This window comes from Chiloscyllium punctatum, chromosome 40 (assembly GCF_047496795.1).
Source record: "Chiloscyllium punctatum isolate Juve2018m chromosome 40, sChiPun1.3, whole genome shotgun sequence".
NCBI lineage: Eukaryota > Metazoa > Chordata > Chondrichthyes > Orectolobiformes > Hemiscylliidae > Chiloscyllium > Chiloscyllium punctatum.
The window spans coordinates 68,706,781-68,729,188 of NC_092778.1; the positions used below are offsets into that span (position 1 = coordinate 68,706,781).

At 43.0% G+C, this 22,408-nt stretch overlaps 1 protein-coding gene across 1 annotated transcript in view; it reads right to left on the bottom strand.

Moving 5' to 3' along the window:
* gde1 (glycerophosphodiester phosphodiesterase 1) overlaps positions 1-14,606 on the bottom strand; it is a 37,603-nt gene extending 22,997 nt beyond the window's left edge. Inside the window, exons 1-3 of the mRNA XM_072560204.1 lie at positions 14,265-14,606; positions 9,026-9,201; positions 6,186-6,291 (exon numbers count right to left, since the gene is read on the bottom strand). Of these exons, the coding sequence (XP_072416305.1) occupies positions 6,186-6,291; positions 9,026-9,201; positions 14,265-14,606 (624 nt within the window). The remainder of the gene's footprint in view (positions 1-6,185; positions 6,292-9,025; positions 9,202-14,264) is intronic.
* Between the last annotated feature and the right edge of the window lie 7,802 nt (positions 14,607-22,408).

Consider the following 22,408-nt stretch of genomic DNA (forward strand, 5'->3'; position numbering starts at 1 on the left):
ATGCTGTCTGATCAGACCCTTACACAACCTCAGCAGTACAAACCCACGCTTATCTTCTCGCCCTTTCAAAATGATTGCTAACATTGCATTTGCCTTCCTGCCATGTGAACTTGCATGTTAACCATACTGGGATCTTGTACCAGAACTCCCAAATCCCTTTGTGCTTCAGATTTCCAAAGCCATTCCCCATTTAGAAAATAGTTGATGCCTGTATTCTTCCTACCAAAGTGCACAACCATTCTGTATTTCAGCTACGTCTCTGCCCACACTGGTGGCCTGTCCTAATCCACCTGCAGCCTCCCTTCCTCAACATTACCTTCCTCAACATTACCTATCCCTCCACCTTTGTATCATCTGCAAACATTTGTCTAGATTAATATATAGCATGAATAGTTGCAGTTACAAAACCGGTGGAAAAAACTAGCCATCGGTGGCCTCCCTGAAGAACCCTTTATCCCTACTTTCTGCCTCCTGCTAATCAGCCAATCTTCTATTCATGCCAGTACTTTACTACTAACACCACGGGATTTTATCTTATTTTGCAGTCTCCTGTGCTGCATTTTTTCCAACTGAGGAGCTGAAAATAAGAGTTTAATTAAAAGCAATGTCATTCTAAAGTGAAATGACATTTCTAGAAAATGTTGGAAATACTTCTTCAAACACAGAGAGAGAGAGAGAGAAGTGCAGGATTATCTCATATATTAAGCTGTCATTTCAGGTTTTGCAAGACAAGGAAATGAAATGGTAGAAAGCCATGGCAGGTGGATGGAGTGAGCCTATGATCAGCACACTGCATAGCAAAACAGACAAGGGATGAACTGTCCTACTCCTGCTTCACTACTCCAAATCACAGAATCACCAAAAATTAACTGACACCATTTGGTTAATTGGAGCCACATCAGCTCTGTGAAAGAATTATCCAAACTCAGGCCAATTCAGCTGCCCTTTTCCAAAGTCATGCATTGTTATTGACTTTCAAAGATTAATTCAATTACTCAATGAAATTTGACACATCTGCATGCAGAGCTCTTTCACACAGTACATTCCAGATTATAACCTAGAGTAGTAAATAACATCTCCTCAGCTTGCCTTTGGGTCTTTTGGCAATTACTTTAAATTGGAAACTATTTTTCCTTACTCTATAACTTGCTCAGTTAAATCTCCCCTTAACCTTGAATATGCCCTAGCTTCACTAATCTTTCCACATAATTCAAGGATCACATTCCTGGTATCATTCCATAAATCTATTCTGCATCCTCCAAAAGATGGCCTTGATAATGAAATACTCTTAAGATACAGCTGTCGTTAGGTGAGCAACTACAGCAACCAATTTGTGCACAGCATTGTCCAATAAACATAGATTAATCAACAACCAACAGATGTGATTTTATTTACTGTAGATCCACATAAAAAGAAAAAAGTAACTGAAAAGAGATAGAAAAAAATCATTGGAATAAAGATATCAGAATATGCAAATCACTGATGTTTTGCAATAGGTGGGAAATGTATTCTGGATGTTTGCAAGTATCTTTGATGTCAATATACTGGTGATCTTCCCAGTGAGCATTGCTGAGAATCTAGAACAAGCAAATTATAATATTAATATGGCCATGTACAGTCTTTGCACATGTCAACCATATTAAAAGTCATTTGATAAATATCTAAATATCTAACTAAAAAATGGAAACTTCTCAATGCTCACCACAATCACACTCCAAGTAGGGAAGGGAAACCAAGACATAAAAATTCGGGACAGAGATCCTGAGAGGAGGCCTACTGTAAACAGAAGTTCGCTCATCATGAAATGAAAGTGTGATTGACAGAAGGTCAGATTTGAAAGAAGAATGCAGAAAGACCTGGAAAACCACAGAATGCTGCAGACATGAGGTGGAGGTAAGATCAATGGAGAGTTTAAGGTGATCAATAATTTCAAGTGTAATAAGAGTACTCAGGTCAGTGAGTACCAGCAATCAGCAACCAGGATCTTGTGCAGGATAGATTACATGTGCCCCATTTGGACAAATCAGGATTAAAGTGTTGATTCAAAATGAAAGTTGACAGGAAAGACATTTGAGAATTGACAAATGACAATCTGATGGATAAGGATTTTAATTTTGTTGTATCTACAAGACGCACTGGAGAAATTAATCAAAAATCCTTCGGCATCTTCAAAACCCATGAATACATAGTAACACAACCATCTACAAGTTATCTTTCCACCTACTCGCTGTCTTGGAAATTTCAAAATCCTGGAATTTCCTCCTGAGCACCTTTGTGGGTCTACCGACAGCACATGGACTGTAACAGTTCAAGGCAGCAATAAGTGCTGGCCCAACCTGAGACACTCATGTCCTACGGGTGAATTAAAAAAGTAAAGGTACTAATGTAAGAATGGTAGAATTGAAAATATGAGAAATATGGCTAACAGGTAATATCTAGCTTATATTCCAGAGTAGGGTCAAAGTGAGTTTTTCATAATCTGGTTCGCTCACTGAATGGCTCAAGAAGGGCTTCTACATTCTTAGCTCATGGAGGATGAGCGCCAACTCTGACACTTCGCTCCATTTTCCTCTGATCATGAACCCACAACTGAACATAAAGCCATTATTTCAAGAACCGTTAATGACCACATGGCCTCTACAGATCTTCCTGCCACAGTTTCCAATATTCTTTGTTTGCAATGCAGCCGCCTCCACACAAGGTGGTCTAACACAGATAGGATGGCTATCTTGTGAACACCTCTGTCAACAGTCACTTGCTATTTCAATACACCACCCTTCTCACATGCTCACATTTCTGTTCTAGGCCTGCTGCAATGTTCCAAAAATCCTAATAGAGTTTGAGGAATAACACCTCATTTTCTGCTTAAGCAACTTCTGGTCTCAACATTGAGGATAATACCTTCAGAACAAGTCATCTGTTCTCCACTTTGACACACAGAGTCCATATCTTGTTTTCATCTTTCTGCTTTCAGTTCAAGCTGACTTTTGTTCTGCTATTAACATTCACACTACATTCATGCTCTAGCCTTCTCTAGTCTTTTAAGAGAGAGGATAAAAACAAAATATTTGAGGACACCACACCCCTCCCCCAGCCCAAAACCACCCCTATTAGACACTCTTGGGGTGGGGACAGCACCGGTAAAATACAGAGTAATGTTTCCGATCTAACCAGAAAGAAAATTTCCTCGACTCTGAAAGAAAGTACCTTTTACTCTGGACAACCGAAAATCAATGAATAAACAAACAAAAAAAAAAATGCCCCCTCTTGATTCCGCCCCCACCAACCACTTTCTGGGACATTCCCTGGCTGTTCATAAGCAAAGGAAACTTTAAAAAAAAGCTCTCTGCTACATCCCATCAAATGATCCCAAGAAAGGTTTCAAAATCCAGAGGAAAAGTGCCTCTTTTAACTAAAAATGAAATTTCCTCTTACTGATCCCATCAAGCACACTGGGGACAGGAACAGCGTGGGATTAAAATAAAGGCCCCCTCTGGATTTTCAATGGGGTTCAAAACGAAAAGAAAAGGAAAATATTTTTAAAAAGCCTTTTGCTTGGCACAAAACCAAGAACAAACACATTTTAAAAGATGAACATAAACTTACACAACTAAATCAAAATAACATTATTCATACTGATACCTTCCAGCCACCCTGGTGCCCATCGGTCACGAAGGGCCGCTAACCTCCTCTACGACCATTATCATCACTCTACCTTTTGTTCTAGGATCTCCCTCACCCTCTAACCATTCTCTGATATTCCCTTTGTTCCACTTGCTCCTCTCCATCTCTCTCAAAAATCACATGACACCGGGCTATAGTCCAAGGGATTTACTTGAAATATTGGCTTTCGGAGCTTTACTCCTTCATCATGCTAGCACCTGACGAAGGAGCAATGCTCCAAAAGCTGTTTTCAAATAAATCCGTTGGTCTGTCACCTGGTGTCATGCGACTTTTGATTTTGTCCAACTCAGTCCAACACTGGCACCTCCATATCATGGCTTCCAGCTTTCTTAATGGTATAAAATCCACAACTTTCTTCAATTCTCTTCACTTTTGAAGAGGTGCCATATTGCAACTCTCAACTGTGATTGTGCCAGACCTGAATTTCTTCAGCAACTTCCTGTTTTTAAATTTTGAGATACTTGCTGTTCAGCTTCAGAAATCTATGAGTCATTCTTAATTTGATGCCAGAGAAGCAGTCACAAGATTGACATAAGTGGTAACAAATTGCAGCTGAACCTCTTCAACATTGTTTACAGAAGCTAACACAAATTATTTCACTGAGACATGACCCACAAACTAGAAAGATGGAGGTGGAGGTCGATAATGGAAATTTTGGAAATGAATGCACGTGGAAAGGAAAGCCTGTAGATGAACCAAACATAGCAATTTGTCAACACATCCAAATAGACTACAGTAACACACATTCATATCAACAATCTTCATCAAAACTGATCAACATTTCCATCTATTTCTCTCTCTCTCTTCCTTGTGCTTCTCATCATCTTAAACATGACTATGGTATCATCTGAACAACTCCTTTTGTATGCAGTACCATACCCTTGGCATAATAGCATCTCTCAAGAATTTCTCACTGGATCTAATTGTGACTACTTTCTATTTATAACCTTTAGTTTTAGATTTTTTCCATAAACAACCCATTTTCTTTCTGTCTACTCCAACAATTCTTTCACAATCTTACAGATTTCCATTAGGTCACTTTCAGCACTCCCCTCAGAGCCTTTCCCTAGTAACAACCACTCAGCCCTTATATTATCCTTAAAAATGCTTGCTTCACTGGGATTGGAATGACACAAATACAATCATGTGGAATTGAACAGCAAAGAGAATGCAATGAAAGGGTGTGGTATAGTTGGTGCAGGGATGAGGAGAACTTGTTGAGTGGAGGCAGAAACAAAGAGACTAAGGTGATTCAAGCCATATTTATATCCCATGAATGAATAAAAATTTATGCAAGAGGTGACTTTGAACAGGAAAGTGGAAGAAAAGTTGAATGAATGTCTCAGAAGATTTGGGTGAAGTGAATTTTTTTTAAACAGGAAGTGTCAATTTTTGAGAAGATTTGTAGCTCAGGTTGAAGTTTTGGACATAGGTTTGCTCACTGATCTGGAAGGTTTATTTTCAGATGCTAGGTAACATCTGAAGTGAGCCTCTGAATGAAGGATTGGTGGTGTAGCCCGCATTCTATATGTGTTTAGGTTTCCTTGAATTGGTGATGTCATTTCCTGCAGTGACATCATTTCCTATTCTTTTTCTCAGAGGATGGTAGATGGGATCCAAGACAATGTGTTTGTTGATAGAGTTCCAGTTGGAATGCCATGCTTCTAGGAATTCTCATGCATGTCTCCATTTGGCTTATCCTAGGATGGATGTGTCGTCCCAGTCAAAATGGTGTCCTTTCTCATCTGTATGTGAGATACTAGAGAGAGTGGGTCATGTCTTTTTGTGGCTAATTGATGTTCATGTATCCTGGTGGCTAGCTTTCTGCCTGTTTGTCTCAGTTCTTGCAAGGTATTTTGTAAATGATATTAGTTTTGCTTGTTGTCTGTATAGGGTCTTTCATGTTCATTAGCTGCTGTTTTAGTATGTTCGTGGGTTTGTGGGCTACCATGATGCCAAGGGGTCTGAGTAGTCTGGCAGTCATTTCTGAGATGGGAAATGACATCACCAATCCAAGGAAACCCAAACACAAATAGAAAGCGGGCTACACCACCAATGCTTCATCCAGAGGCTCACTGAAGATGATACAGAATATGTTGACAAAATGTCTGAAAATGAACCGTCCAGCTCAGTGAGCAAACCTACATTCAGAAAGTGCCAATGTCATGTGAAACTCGAAGAGAAGAATTCATTTAAAAAATGATACACATGAACACGTGAACTGCATGTCACACCTTTGTTGCAAAACATTTCAAGGTAAAAATATTCTTTGAAACAGTTCTGCACAAAGACAGTGGTCTTATAAATTACTTTATCAACATCCACTTAAAAACACATGTTTTAGTTAGGACTTATTTACTTTGTGGTGCTCCAGAATATACTTAATATTGGCATTAACAAGGACAAGGTCATCTTAAATCAAACTGACATTGCTCCTCACATATTCAATGGCATTGTTCACTCAATACCTTGTTTGTGTGAGGAGTCAAAAAAAATTGTACCTGAATTGCATGACCTTTGACATCAAAGTAAATGGTCATGTTGTTTTTGAGACTTTCAACAATAGCTTCCTCCAAGGTTGGTACTTTCTCATTTGGAAAGTTTTTGCTACATAGAACAGAAATGTAAATCATTTTAGATACTGAAGAAAGACAACTATTGAAATTAATTAAGTTCAATTAGAAATAAAAATTCAAAAACAGATAACATTGCATTAAAATGAAATTTTTTTGAAAATAGCATTAATATTTGCAATGATTTTTAAACATTGTATGATTGTTCAGTTGTGCTGGAAATTACAATGAATGTGTGAACATGAAACAATGAAAAACAGTTAAAATTAATTGATGAATAAAGGATATTTTAAAATTAGAAACAAAAACAGAAATTGGTTTACAAATAGATCAATTGATAGGTCTGTGAGTAGTAGCAGAATTTTATTTCTGATTTATTTTTAAACCAAATATTTTAAAAACAAAAACCAAAACTTACGGAGAGAAATCTGAGTTAACATATTGGGTCAAGTGACTCTTACACAGACTGCCAGACCTGCTGAGCTTTTCCAGCAATTTCCATTTTTGTTTCTGATTTACAGTATCCATTGTTTTGTTATTTTATCTTTAAATTACTTGATTTAAAAATAAATCATAAATAAAATCTCTGCTATTATTCATACTTATCACTTGGTCTATTCATAAAGCACTTTATATAGTTAGTCTTACAGCTGAGTAGCAAACAGGAATACGATTATTATACATTTTCATGTAACATAAGACAATCATGGAAGAAGCAAGAAACAGAGACACTCAAATCAGGCTCCAAGAATGTGAAATGTTATATTTTGGTGCAATGGTTAGATTGAGATAGCTTTATCTGACAATTGCATTTTAAATGTGTCGTGACGCAGCTGTAAGCACAGTGCTCTCGAATCAGTCTTAGAAGGTTCCCAGAACACTCAAAGGATCCTGGATGCTGTTTAAGGCATGTCTAATTTTCATTCAACTATGCTGCACATAATGAGGTAAAAACAATGACTGCAGATGCTGGAAAGCAAATACTGGATTAGTGGTGCTGGAAGAGCACAGCAGCCCAGGCAGCATCCAACGAGCAGCAAAATCGACGTTTCGGGCAAAAGCCCTTCATCAGGAATAAAGGCAGTAAGCCTGAAGCATGGAGAGATAAGCTAGAGGATGGTGGGGGTGGGGAGAAAGTAGCATAGAGTATAATGGGTGAGTGGGGGAGGAGATGAAGGTGATAGGTCAAGGAGGAGAGGGTGGAGTGGATAGGTGGAAAAGAAGATAGGCGGAAAAGAAGATAGGCAGGTCGGACAAGTCCGGACAAGTCAAGGAGACAGTGCTGAGCTGGAAGTTTGAAACTAGGATGAGGTGGGGGAAGGGGAAATGAGGAAGCTGTTGAAGTCCACATTGATGCCCTGAGGTTGAAGTGTTCCGAGGCGGAAGATGAGGCGTTCTTCCTCCAGGCATTGGGTGGTGAGGGAGCGGCGGTGAAGGAGGCCCAGGACCTCCATGTCCTCGGCAGAGTGGGAGGGGGAGTTGAAATGTTGGGCCACGGGGCGGTTTGGTTGATTGGTGCGGGAGTCTCGGAGATGTTCCCTCAAGCGCTCTGCTAGGAGGCGCCAGTCTCCCCAATGTAGAGGAGACCACATCGGGAGCAACGGATACAATAAATGATATTAGTGGATGTGCAGGTAAAACTTTGATGGATGTGGAAGGCTCCTTTAGGGCATTGGATAGAGGTGAGGGAGGAGGTGTGGGCGCAGGTTTTACAGTTCCTGCGGTGGCAGGGGAAAGTGCCAGAATGGGAGGGTGGGTCGTAGGGGGGTGTGGACCTGACCAGGTAGTCGCAGAGGGAACGGTCTTTGCGGAAGGCGGAAAGGGGTGGGGAGGGAAATATATCCATGGTGGTGGGGTCTTTTTGGAGGTGGCGGAAATGGCGCTCCCTCACCACCAGATGCCTGGAGGAAGAACGCCTCATCTTCCGCCTCGGAACACTTCAACCTCAGGACATCAATGTGGACTTCAACAGCTTCCTCATTTCCCCTTCCCCCACCTCATCCTAGTTTCAAACTTCCAGCTCAGCACTGTCTCCTTGACTTGTCCGGACTTGTCCGACCTGCCTATCTTCTTTTCCACCTATCCACTCCACCCTCTCCTCCTTGACCTATCACCTTCATCTCCTCCCCCACTCACCCATTGTACTCTATGCTACTCTCTCCCCACCCCCACCCTCCTCTAGCTTATCTCTCCATGCTTCAGGCTTACTGCCTTTATTCCTGATGAAGGGCTTTTGCCCGAAACATCGATTTTGCTGCTCGTTGGATGCTGCCTGGGCTGCTGTGCTCTTCCAGCACCACTAATCCAGTATATGCTGCACATAATGTCAAACCCAGGAGGTGAGTGAAAGCCTTATTGAGGTGTTCTCTCACAGCCCTTATCTGGAAAGTGAGACGACACCTTTGGACCTATAGTTATAATGGTGTCATTGAAAAGCAGATACTGATTGATTGCAATACATTCACATCCTTATCAGACTGTGACTGAATTAGTCCACAAAAATAAACATTGATAACTCCACTGTAGTTCTCCAAAGTATTATAATTCAAAGGTACTGCAAAGAATACAATTAGAAACCAAACAATGCATTATCAAGCTGCAGAAAATGCAGCGCAGTTTTCAATGCGTAATGGGCTGCAACACTTCTGAAATTATAATACACTGAAAGAATGTAGTGCAGTTCTTGTTGATTTGAGACTCTATGGCAATAAATTTGAAAAAGCACTTTTACTATGATAATCAGTGTGGGGTACGTTCTGATTACATACTGCAGTCTGTGCTTGGCTGCCGGATTAAGTTTTCGGACATCTTCGAAAGTTAAATGATCAAGAGAACCGATACCATCAGTTGTGCGGTCCACAGTACGATCATGCATCAGAATAGGGAAACCATCTGAAGTAAACTCAAGATCCAGCTCCACACCAGTAGCATTATTTTCAGCAGCCTAGGCAAGGAGCAAAAACAGGACATTTCAAAGTATTCATTAACTCATATACGTGCACTATGGCTTGACAGAACACCTTAATGTAATGTTGGCATTACATAACATTGTGTTGTCACAAAAAACTTGATAATTTTGATCATTCTCTTGATAGAACGGAGAATATAATGCAATGACTTAAATATAGAATAAGCACTCTAGCAACTTACCCAAAAATATTTTAAATGGAATTGTAGAAATAGTTTTCATTTTATTTAAATCCACCCCATGGCCAATCTTTTTGTCACCTTTGCTCTGGCTCAGTGTACATTGTCTTTGATTACAACGCCATAATCCATAACAGACTTTGGGGGTTTGTATGTGTAAATTAAGAACATAAATGGAAATTGACATTCTTGCTGTTAACTAAGTGAGTTACATAATTAAATCTAATACTCTTCCTTACTCACTAACTACTCAAACATATTGAGTACTGTTTGCTGTACTCTTCAGGTATTTTTTCCCTTCAGTGAATAAGGTAATCATAGAATTATACTGCTGCATCAATTAGGATCAACTAAGTCAACACAGGCAAAGGCTGATCTGAGATTTTCCAGAGCTTCATTGCTATGAACTAACTGAAAACCCATACCATAGCCCTCAGTCTCAATGGCTGTCTTAACAACCAATGTAGATATTCTCCTATCGGTGTAAAATAATTAAGATTTAATAATAAAGTAAACAAAGCACTCCCAGGTTTCTCCCAAACAAGCCACTGAAGGTGGTGCCTCTCAAGACACTCCTTAAAACTCTATTACTGACCAAATTTTCAGTTAGCACACATTAAAAGATCTGTCCAACTGTCATCTCCTTTGGCTAGGTGCCATTTTCTGTCCACAAGGGCCTTGGGATCTTTTAACTATATTAAAAGTGCTATATAAACACAGGTTATCGCTGCATGTGTGAAGACTGGGAGATTCAGAAGGTTCCTACCAGAAACTTACTGATTATATGAAATTTAAAAGTCAAAAGAACCAATTAATTTTATTTGTATTTCAAATTTTTCATGGTGCTGTTTGCCAGCCTCTGTAACATTTTCCTTTCAGGAACAATGGTTGGGTGCCTTTTTACATTGGAACAGATGAGAATTGTAACTCTGTGATGTTGGGTTTTGGTTAAATCATAACATTTTTAAAAAAATATTTCCTGAGTAAGAAAGCAGTAAATCTTGAACTCAGAATAATCAAAATGGTTTTAAGTTAAAACACTTCGGAGGCTCAAGATCCTTAAATATTTCTTTAAAATGGAACAATGGGTCAATTACTCTTTGATTTCTCTCAGTTCTATAACAATAATTAGCAGCACTGAAAGATACATATGAACAAAAAGCAGGAGTATGACATTCAGCCCCTCAATCCTATTTTGCCATTTAATAAGATCACGGTTGATCCGATTGTAACCTTTATGCACGTTCCTGTCAACCCGTTAGCCACCTAACCTCCTGCTTACGAAGCCAGGATGAACAGCCATGATCTTTTTCCTATGGTTTAGGGAGTCCGAAACTAGCGAACATAGGTTTAAGGTGAGGGGAAAGATTTACAAAGGACCCAAGGAGTAACCTTTTCACACACGTGATGGTGCATGTATAGAACGAGCTGCCAGTGGAGAAGGCAGGTACTATTACAACATTTAAAAGGTATCTGGATGAGTATACAGATAGGAAGGGTCAAGGGGGATATGGGCTAAAAGCTGGTAAATGGCACTAGTCAGATTGGTCGGTTTCATGCTGTATGATTCTATAAGAAACTATCACTGCTTTAAAAATATTCAAAGACTCTCCATCCATCACTTTTTCTTGTTGACAGAACCAAGGAAAGACTAGCACCAAATAACTGAAGTAACATGTGTGACTGACAAATTGAACAAATCTACCAAAGTTTTAACACTGCTTGTAACAGTGAAGGGCTCATAGTAGACAATCTAGGTTTCGCTCTACTTATCACCCTCCAAGCTACCGCACCACAAACATCCCTCCAATTTATCTCTCAGCTCCCTTTCCCACGACATTCCTGAAACCATAGGAAAAAGACCGTGGCTTATGTCTGAAACGAAATTCCCCTGCTCCTGGGATGCTGCCTGACCGGCTGTGCTTTTCCAGCACCACTCTAATCTAGACTCTGATTTCCACCATCTGCAGTCCTCACTTTTGCCAGAGGGATGGACAGGACTGGCAGCTCCATGTTGTGGGTTTTAGGTGTTAGAGAAGAGATAGGAAGGGAGGCAAAAAAGGAGAATGCGTTTTGATTGAAGAAAATATTACTGCTGTAAATGGAGAATATATTTCTGAAAAATCTGAACTTTTGAAAAAAGTTCTGAAAATATATGGGTTGAGATTAGAAATAAGAAAGGAAAGCACACCACCTCAACAGTCAGTCAGACAGAAATTGAGAAACAAATATCTAGGGAGATTTCAGATATATGTAAGCATAATAGGGTTGTAATAATAGGGAACATAAATAGAAATTGCTATTACAGACTCAGCAGATCTGGCTGCATCTACTGAGAGAAATCAGTTAATGTTTCGGGTTGAGTGACCCTTCCTTAGAATGGATTGTAGCTAGGGATTTTAGTTCTGCAAACATTGATTGGGCTACCATAGCATTAAAGGAATGGTGAGGAATTTGTCAAACGTGTTCAAGGAAATTCTCTTCATCACGATGTGAATGCTCCTAACAAGAGAAGGAGCAAAACTTGATCTTCTTTTGGGCAATAAGGCAGGGCAGGTAACTAAAACAAAACTAGACTAACACTTTGGGTCTAGCGATCATAATTCTATTAGTTTCAAACAGTTATGGAAAAGGATTGGCGTTCAATAATTTTAATTGGAGTAAGGGAATTTTTCATTGTTATGAGAAAAGAACTTTAATAAGTTGATTGAAGTAGATTGTTTACAAATAAAAGAACGTCTGACAAGTGGGAGGCTTTCAAGAGAGTGATTACGAAGAGTTCAGAGGCATGATGCTCCCAAGAGAGTGAAAGGTACAGCTGGTAAAGTTAAAGAAAATTGTTGAAGAAGATTATAAAAGACAGGATTTATAGACATTTAAAGATGCAAAAATTGGTTAGGGATAGTCAGAATGGTTTTGTGCGAGGAAAATCATGTCTCACAAACTTGATTGAGTTTTTTGAGGAAGTTACCAAAAGGATTGATGATGACAGATGTTATTTACTTGGACTTTAGTGAAGTCTTTGACAAGGTTCCAAATGACAGACTAATTAGTAAAGTTAGGGATTCAGAGTGAGCTTGCCAATTGGATACATACTTGGCTAACAGTAGGGGACTGAATGGGGTGGAGGGTTTTACAGGATTAGTGGTGCTGGAAGAGCACAGCAGTTCAGGCAGCATCCAACGAGCAGCGAAATCGACGTTTCGGGCAAAAGCCCTTCATCAGATGAAGGGCTTTTGCCCGAAACGTCGATTTTGCTGCTCGTTGGATGCTGCCTGAACTGCTGTGCTCTTCCAGCACCACTAATCCAGTATTTGGTTTTCAGCATCTGCAGTCATTGTTTTTACCCTGGAGGGTTTTACAGGCATTGGTTCTGAGCCATCTTTTGTTTGTCATTTACGTAAATGATTTGGATGAGATACAGAAGGCAGGATTAGTAAGTTTGCAGACAACACCAAAATTGGTGGCATTATAGACAGTGAAGAAGTTTGTCTAAGATTAAAAGTCATACAACACTAGGTTATAGTCCAACAGGTTTAATTGGAAGCACTAGCTTGGAGAGCGACACTCCATCAGGTGATTAAGGAGGACACAATTCTAAGGCACAGAATTTATAGCAAAAATTTACAGTGTGATATAACCAAAATTATACATTGAGAAAATACAGGAGGGCGGGGGGGGGGGGGGGTGTGTGAGCGTGGGGGGGGGGGGGTGAGGGTGTGCAGGGGTGGGGCCGCGGGGTGTGGGCACAGTGGTGTGGGCGCAGGGGTGGGAGGTGAGGGGATTGGGGAGGGGGTGTGAGGGTGTGAGGGTGTGGGGGGGGTGAGGGTGTGGGGTGATGGCAGTGGGGTGAGGGTGAGCGTGAGGGGGGTGAGGGTGGGGGGGGTGAGGGTGAGGGGATTGGGGAGGGGGTGTGAGGGTGTGGGTGGGGGGTGAGGGTGTGGGGGTGATCGTGGGGGGGTGAGGGCGGGAGTGGGGGTGAGGGTGGGGATGAGGGGTGAGGGTGGGGGTGAGAGGGGTGAGGGTGAGGGGGTGAGGGTGGGAGTGGGGGTGAGGGTGAGGGTGAGGGTGGGGGTGAGGGGGTGGGGGTGGGGAGGGTGAGGGTGGGGGTGAGGGCGGGGGTGGGGGTGGGGGTGGGGGTGAGGGCAGGGGTGAGGGTGGGGGTGAGGGTGAGGGCGGGGGTGAGGGTGAGGGCGGGGGTGAGGGTGAGGGCGGGGGTGAGGGTGAGGGCGGGGGTGAGGGCGGGGGTGAGGGGGTTAGGGTGAGGGCGTGGGGGTGAGGGCGGGAGTGGGGGTGAGGGTGAGGGGGTGGGGGTGAGGGGTGGGGGGTGGGGGTGAGGGGTGGGGGTGAGGGGTGGGGGTGAGGGGTGGGGGTGAGGGGTGGGGGTGAGGGGTGGGGGTGAGGGGTGGGGGTGAGGGGTGGGGGTGGGGGGTGGGGGTGGGGGGGGTGAGGGTGAGGGTGAGGGTGGGGGTGAGGGTGGGGGTGAGGGTGGGGGTGAGGGTGGGGGTGAGGGTGGGGGTGAGGGTGGGGGGGTGAGGGTGAGGGTGAGGGTGGGGGTGAGGGTGGGGGTGAGGGTGAGGGTGGGGGTGAGGGTGAGGGTGGGGGTGGGGGTGGGGGTGAGGGTGAGGGTGGGGGGTGAGGGTGAGGGTGGGGCGGGTGAGGGTGAGGGTGGGGGGGTTGGGGGTGGGGCGGGTAGAGGGTGAGGGTGGGGGGTGAGGGTGAGGGTGAGGGGGTGGGGCGGGTGAGGGTGGTGAGGGTGGGGGTGAGGGGGTGGGGGTGGGGGGATGGGCTGCAGGGAGAGTTGGTGTTGGAGAGTTTGAAGTGAAGGTGGGGAGACCGGGAGGACGTTGAGACACTCACTTTCCTGATGGCCCCCAGCGTGTTCTCCGGGGCATCATAGCCGCCTCCCCGGTGAGCGACCACCGACAGACGGCCATTGGGGCGAAGCACCTGCTGAGCGACCTCGAGCGGTACGGGCGGGTACCTGAGCGCTTGCACGGCCAGGCACAGGCTGAGCACTAACACCGGGAAATAGACCGGGTGGCACACACTCACCACCAGCAGTGCCACCACTGCCAACAGGAGGAGAAACCCTGCCACCACCGTGACATCCATCACCGGACACCCACACCCACCCCTCCCCCGCCCCTGACGCTCCAGCTCCGGATCCCGCTCCACAATAGCACTATAATCCCTCACCATGGACACGTCCCAAGGCCCCGCCCCCATGAACGTCAACGCGCAGCCTGACGTCACACGCTGCAACAAAGGGCAGGGCGGGTCCATGGGGTTGGATGGAGAGGGCGGGACCGACGTAGGTGAGGATCTGAAGGCGGGAGCTGAGTGAGGGGTTGGGCTGAGTAAGGAGGCGGAACTGAATGAGGGGGCGGGGCTGAGTGAGGAGGCGGAGCTGAATGAGGGGGGCGGGGCTGAGTAAGGGGGCGGGGCTGAGTGAGGGGTTGGGGCTAAGGGGGCGGGACTGCATGAGGGGAGCGGGGCTGAGGGAGAAACTGCTGTCGGTCACGTCTGTCCAGCACAGAACCATTGGGAAACTTTGTCAAGCAGATGGCAAAGGTAAAAATCACACACCAGGTTATAGTCCAACAGGTTTATTTTATAGTCCAACTAGCTTTCAGAACGCTGCTCCCAGCTACTGATGAACTTCCAATTAAACCTGATGGACTATAACCTGGTGTTGTGCTTTATTCCTGATTCCGAATGCGTCGATTTTCCTGCTCCTTGGATGCTGCCTGAACTGCTGTGCTCTTCCAGCACCACTAATCCAGAATCTGGTTTCCACCATCTGCAGTCATTGCTTTTACCTCGTTGATATTTAACCTTGTCAATCGCAATCCAACACCAGCTCCTCCACATCAAAGCTGATGGTAAACATTCCCTTTTTCTCATAGCATTTGATAATTTTCATTGATCTATCAATAGTTTATTGATATAGTAAAACTTTATATTATTTCATTTTTCGACTTAAAGTAATTCACAATCTCACCCAATGTAACTGTTTCAGAAGGGTGACCGACAAATACCACAGATATAGAATCATCATAGAATCGAGAGTGTGGTGCTGGAAAAGCACAGCAGGTTTAGCAGCATCTGAGGAGCAGGAGAATCGATGTTTCGGGTATAAGCAGGAAACCTGATGAAGGACTTTTGCCCAAAACGTCGATTCTCCTGCTCCTCAGATGCTGCTTAACCTGCTGTGCTTTTCCAGCACCACACTGCTCAGAGGTAGATACCATTGGGCTCTGGAGACTTATTCATCTTAATGCTCTTCAAGAGATCCAACACCACTTCTTTCTTGATCTCAAAATGGTCTAGCATATTAGCATGCTCCACACTAATCTCACTATCCTCCAGCTCCTTCTCCTAGGTAAATACCGATGCAAAGTACTCATTTAGGATCTCAACACATCCTCTGCCTTCAATCACAAGTTCCATCCTTTATCCTTGAGTGACCCACCCTCGTCCTATCCTCTTGTATTTGATTTATCTATAGGATATCTTGGGGTTATTTTTAAGGCAAAAGTAAGGACTGCAAATGCTGGATTCCAGAGTCGAGATTAGAGTGGTGCTGGAAAAACAAAGCAGGTCCAGCAGCATCAGAGAAGCAGGAAAATTGATGTTTCGGGCAAAAGCCCTTTTCCTGCACCACTCTAATCTAGACTCTAGGATTATCTTTAACCCTATCTGCTGAGGTCATTTCATGGCTCCTCCTTGCTCTTCTAATTGCCTGCTTGAATACTTTCCTGCTTTCCTTAGATTCCTCACAGGCTGTGTCCAATTTTAGCTTCCTAAACCTAACATATGCTTCTTTTTTCCTTTTGACTAAATTCATAACCATTCTCATTATCCAAGGGTCCCTTACCTTGCCAAAATTGTCCTTCCTCCTTACTGGAACATGCTGGTCTTCAACTCTCCCCAGCAGGTCTTTAAACAATTCCCACATGTCAAATGTGGACTTGCCTGATCACAGTTCTTTCCAATTAACACTCCCTAGCACCTGCCTAATACTGACATAATTTGCCCTCCCGCAACTTAGTACCTTCCCACAAGGTCCTAACTTATCCTGTTCTTAGCTAACTTAAAATTTGAGTTCTGATCACTGTTTCTGAATTATGCTCCCACTGAAAGATCAGTCACCTGGCCAGGTTCATTTGCCAATATAAGGCCCAGTATCACCCTCCTCTAGTTGGGCAATCCACATATTGTTTCAAGAAACCTTCTTGGATGCACTTAACACATTCTCCCCATCGAAACCACTTGCGCTGAGGGAGTCCCAGTCAATATTAGGGAAGTTAAATTCACCCATTACGACAACCCTAGTTGTTATTGCATCTTTCCATAATCTCCCTACACATCTTTTCCTCAATGTCTCGGTGGCTGTTTGGGGGCCTATAGTATAATCCTCTTAGTTTTGAGCTGCACCTATATGGCCTCAGTGGATGAGCCCTTCAGCATGTCCTCTCTGTGTGCAGATGTAACATTCTCCCTAATTAGTAATGCAATTCCTCCACTTGCTTTACCTTCCTCTCTATCTCGTCTAAAACAACAAAACCCTGGAATATTGTACAGCCAGACCTGTCTCTCTCTCTCTCTCTCAACCAAGACTCTATAATGGCCACAACATCATAGATCCAGGCTCCAAGCTCATCTGCCTTACCTATAATACTTCTTGCATTGGAATAATCACACTTTAGCCCATTAGTTAGCATTGCGTTCATTTACCAGTCTCCTTTCTTTCTGACTTACTGGTCTTAACATGTACCTTCCCCTCACGCTATTTGCTGACCTGTTGCTTTGGTTCCCAGCCCTTTGCCCCTCTAGGTCAAACCCTCCCGAGTAGCATTCGCAAACCTCCCTGTGAGTATATTGGTTCCGCTGCAGTTTAGGTGCAACCTGTCCCTCTTGTACAGGTCACCCCTGCCCCAGAAGAGGTCCCAATAATCCAGTAATCTGCACTGTGTGACTCTGTAACTAACTGAGATGATGCAAGCTTTTGGATAGATCATTCAAAGAGGCATTTGTGGCTTTTTGCAGAAAAATATAGTTTGTTTCATCTTGTCACATACTTAACTGGACATTCATTATGTGAAGAAATGTGATAACATACTTTCAGATGGAATCTATTTTTATAGCACTTATAACTCCAAGAAGAGAATGGATTGCGATGTCCTCACAAAATCAATACTGACATTGTCAATTCTATTAAAAGGCAGAGATCCTGTCTTGGCAAAATGGCAAATCACTTATGAAGCATTAGGCCCTAAATATGTTGGAAAATACAAAGGCAACACACATTGGGGCATGTGGGGTTCGAACATAGTACATATAGAACATAAAACAATACAGCACAGAACAGGCCCTTCAGCCCATGATGTTGTGCCGACCATTGATCCTCATATAAGGTAAACCAAATGTATGAACCCTCAAATTTCTGTGACCATATGCATGTCCAGCAGTCTCTTAAATATCCCCAATGACCTCACTTCCACAACTGCTGCTGGCAACGCATTCTATGCTCTGTCAACTCTCTGCGTAAAGAACCTGCCTCTGACATTCCCTCTATACTTTCTGCCAAACAGATTAAACTATGACCCCTCGTGTTAACAATTTCTGTCCTGGGAAAAAGTCTCTGGCTATCAACTCTATCTATGCCTCTCATTATCTTGTACACCTCAATTAGGTCCCCTCTCTTCCTTCTTTTTTCCAAAGAAAATAATCTGAGCTCAGTCAACCTCTCTTCATAAGATAAGCCCTTCATTCCAGGCAGCATCCTGGTAAACCTCCTCTGAACCCTCTCCAAAGCATCCACATCTTTCCTATAATAGAACTGGACACAGTATTCCAAGTGTGGCCTAACCAAAGTTTTATAGAACTGCAACAAGATCTCACAGCTCTTAAACTCAATCCCCCTGTTAGTGAAAGCCAAAACACCACATGCTTTCTTAACAACCCTGTCCACTTGGGTGGCAATTTTAAGGGATCGATGTACCTGCACACCAAGATCCTGCTGTTCCTCCACATTGCCAAGAATCCTGTCTTTAATCCTGTACTCAACTTTCAAGTTCGACCTTCCAAAATGCATCACCTCGCATTTATCCAGGTTGAACTCCATCTGCCATTTCTCAGCCCATCTCTGCATCCTGTCAATGTCCCGCTGCAGCCTTCAACAGTCTCTATACTGTCAACGACACCTCCAACCTTTGTGTCGTCTGCAAACTTGCTAACCCATCCTTCAATCTCCTAAACTGTTGTGAAAGGTAATTTCTCATCAGTAAGAAATGTTATTATGTGCAGGAATTAATCACTTTATTGAATAATCTGATTGCAAGAACAACATTCACTGCTGCCCAAAATCTGCCTTGCAGTTTCAAAAATACTGCTTCCAGTGGGGAGAAGGATCCTTTCTGCCTCCTTTTTGTACACATAATCTAAAATCTGTCTGAGAAAATTCATCCTTAACAAGTACCAGTCTTAATCCTTTAAACCCTACATGTATCTGCAGAAACGTTTTGGTTCAGGAACTGCATCGCCGACAATATTACCCAGTGAGCAGCCACTCTAATAACGAAAGAGAAACAAGGTAAAGTCATTTTAGAAAAATGTGAAGATACAGCAGACTTGTCTGGGACCTCTTGATGGTGGTCAAGAGTGTGGTGCTGGAAATGCACAGCCAGTCAGGCAACATCCGAGGAGCAGGATTCCTGATGAATGGCTTATGCCCGAAACGTCGACTCTCCTGCTCCTCAGATACTGCCTGACCAGGTGTGCTTTTCCAGCACCACACTCTCGACTCTGATCTCCAGCACTGGCAGTCATCACTTTCACCTCTTGATGGTGTACTGAATCCTGGTTCAATGGGAGTGCTCCTTGGGCTGGACTGGTTTCTTGGTTTGTTTACAACACCAGGTATACAGTGGTACCCAGTGAGCAGTCATGCTGCTCTGCAAGAGTTGTTCCAGATGTAAATCATTTGCCACTTGGTAAAACTGGAGAAAGGGGAATATACAAATGTGATTCTTTGGCCTGAGGTTGCAATTAAGTTGTATCTTTTTCTGAGAGCAAAGGAAAGGGCGACCTTCTTCAAGAATTTCATCACTCCAGTGCTGTGCTGTGAGAATGTGAAGTGCTGCAGCTAAAATTGACTTAATGACCATTTTATTAGCAACCATGACTCGAGGAGACAACTCTCCATTCTTCACATTAAGTAGATTATATCACCACTGTGCCATCCTGGGAAATCGTTACTCTGCAAACAATTAACCCCCCTGTAAATGGGAGGAGAAAATCTGAACACACAGCAATTCAGCAGAGCTTTAACCTATGACCTATATTGCTTTAGGATAACTTACTCATATTTGTATTTTATGCTCCTATTTATAAAACTGAGATTTCTATATACTTTTTGAACACCATGTAGCTGGCTGGAATAGAATGCAGACAGTAATAAACAGATTCTCCACAAACAATCACCATTTTTGTTTGTATGTTACTGCTGCAGCTTGTGAGATCTCCTGCTGGGAGATCTGCTGTCATGGTGACATATGTCTGTCTCACACCATCCTCATACACCCACAATCGTTCCTCTGCAGCTGCTCGGTGGCATCCATCATCCAACTACAACCAGGTCAACCCCTCTTTCTGCTGCCCTGCACTTTGCCCTCTCAAAGAAATCTCTGTCAATGTTCAGCTTGGATCAAATAGTCGAAAGCCTGACAGTTTCTTTCCTGGATCTCACATTTCAGAGTTCTTCTTGCTCTCACAATTTCAAGCAACTTCTTCATTTGTCTTGTGGTACATTTATGGAATTTTTTCACATAAGTCTTGGCATCTCCATTCCAAAGATTTCTCGTCACTTCCATAGATCTTTACTGATTGTCCAGTAGAGTCATACAGTTGTTCAGAACAGAAACAGACGCTTTGGTCCAACTTGTCCACACCAACCAGATATCCCAAATTATCTAGTCCCATTTGTCAGCATTTGGCCCATATCCCTCCAAACCCTTCCTATTCACGTACCCATCCAGATGCCTTTTAAATGTTGTAATTGTACCAGCCTCCACCACTTCTTCTGGCAGCTCATTCCATACACACACCACCCTCTGCATGAAAAAGTTGCCTCTTAGGGCCCTTTTAAATTTTTCCCTCTCGCCTTAAACATATATGCTCCAGTTTTGGACGCCCCACCCTGAGAAAATGACCTTGTCTATTTACCATACTTATGCCCCTTATGATTTTATAAACCTCTATACGGTCACCCCACAGCCTCTGACACTCCTGAAAAGTTAGCCCCAGCCCTAGCAACATCCTTGTAAATCTTATCTGAACCTGTGGGAAAAAGGAAATAAACCACTCTGCATGCCCACTACTTGTTCACAGAAACCATGTCTGTACTTAGTGAAAAGAGCATACCCATAATACCTTAACTTGACCACAACCAGCTCGGGAATTAAACAGCAAAAGAAGACATTCCCCAGCTCGGGAATTAAACAGCAAAAGAGGGACTTAAATAGCTTCCAGATTGAAGGAATACACTCCTTAGATGATCTGATAACAGACTTCCTACCTCACAATAGCATCACCGCTCCTGCAGCCCCATGGGCAACCCCAGTCTCCTCAGGTACTGATGCCCCTAGGTAGCCCAAAGCCCACCTAGACAGAGTGGCACCCAGATAACTGACAAGAATGCACACCACCCTGCAGACTCATTGAAACCAGGATACTGGACATTCGCACCTGCTCTAGCAGAGGAACAGAACCTCCAGTTACAATGATTACCTGATTGCTACTACTGGACAACTGATTGTTTTGCATTGAATGTAATTTAATTCATGTTGTCTTGTAATTAACACAACACTACTGTAACATGATACAACCTGTCTATATTTGCAGCTCGGGGAACAAAATCCTTGACTTAACTGTGCAGAGTGTCTGTTCTGTACCAGTCCTGTCAATGTCTCTTCCCAAAGAATATCATGAGAAATAAACCAGTATTTGTGAATTTCTGTGTGTGGCCTCTTTTTGTAGTTGAATGATTCTCTGACAGAACCCTTTCAAGTTCAATGACATTGTTCCTATAGCATGATGTGGAGGTGCCAGTGTTGGACTGAGGTAGACAAAGACAGAAGTGAAAAGACATCAAGTTAGAGTCCAACAGGTTTATTAGAAATCAGAATCTTTTGGAGAGTAGCCCCTTCATCAGGTGAAGTGAGAGAAAAGCACACAGACACAGAATTTGTAGGCAAAGAGTTCAAGGCTAGAGAGATAAAAAGATCATACAAATGGTGCGAGTGGAGTGTCAAATGATATGTTTCTGTCAGTCATCAAGAGGGTCAGACGGTGTGAGTAAAGTGTCAACAGCTGAATAACAAGTGAAGGGATGACCTTTAATCTGATTAAATGAGGCAGAGAGACAATTACAAAGAATCAAAAATAAGGTGGTGCAGGAGACAAACCAAATTACTGGAATAACATGACTGGTATGAGTTGCATGTTGAGGGTCTAGCCAAAGTATTAAGAAATCCAAACTAATTAAAATAGAGAGATCATAACAATTTATCAAGGTGATGGTGTCAAAATAGGACTGTAATGAAGATTTTACAGATACAGAAATGTCAAGGACATTCAGCCTCCAATCTTTGAGTATGCATCCTCCAAGGCGGCCTTCAAGATACAAAACAACGCAGAATCACTGATCAGAAACTGATAGCCAAGTTCCATGCCCATGAAGAAGGCCTCAGCTGTGATCGTGGTTTCATGTCATGCTATATGTGACCCCATCACACTGTTCTATTTCTGTAAAATCTTGATAAATTGTTATGATTTCTCTACCTTAATTAGTTGGTATGGTTTTGGATTAATTATTCATTTGGTTAGACCTGCAGCATGTGACTCTGATACCTATCACATTATTCCAGCCATTTAGTTTGTCTCCAGCACCACCTTTTTGTATTTTTTTGTAATTATCTCTCTGCCTCATTTAATCATTA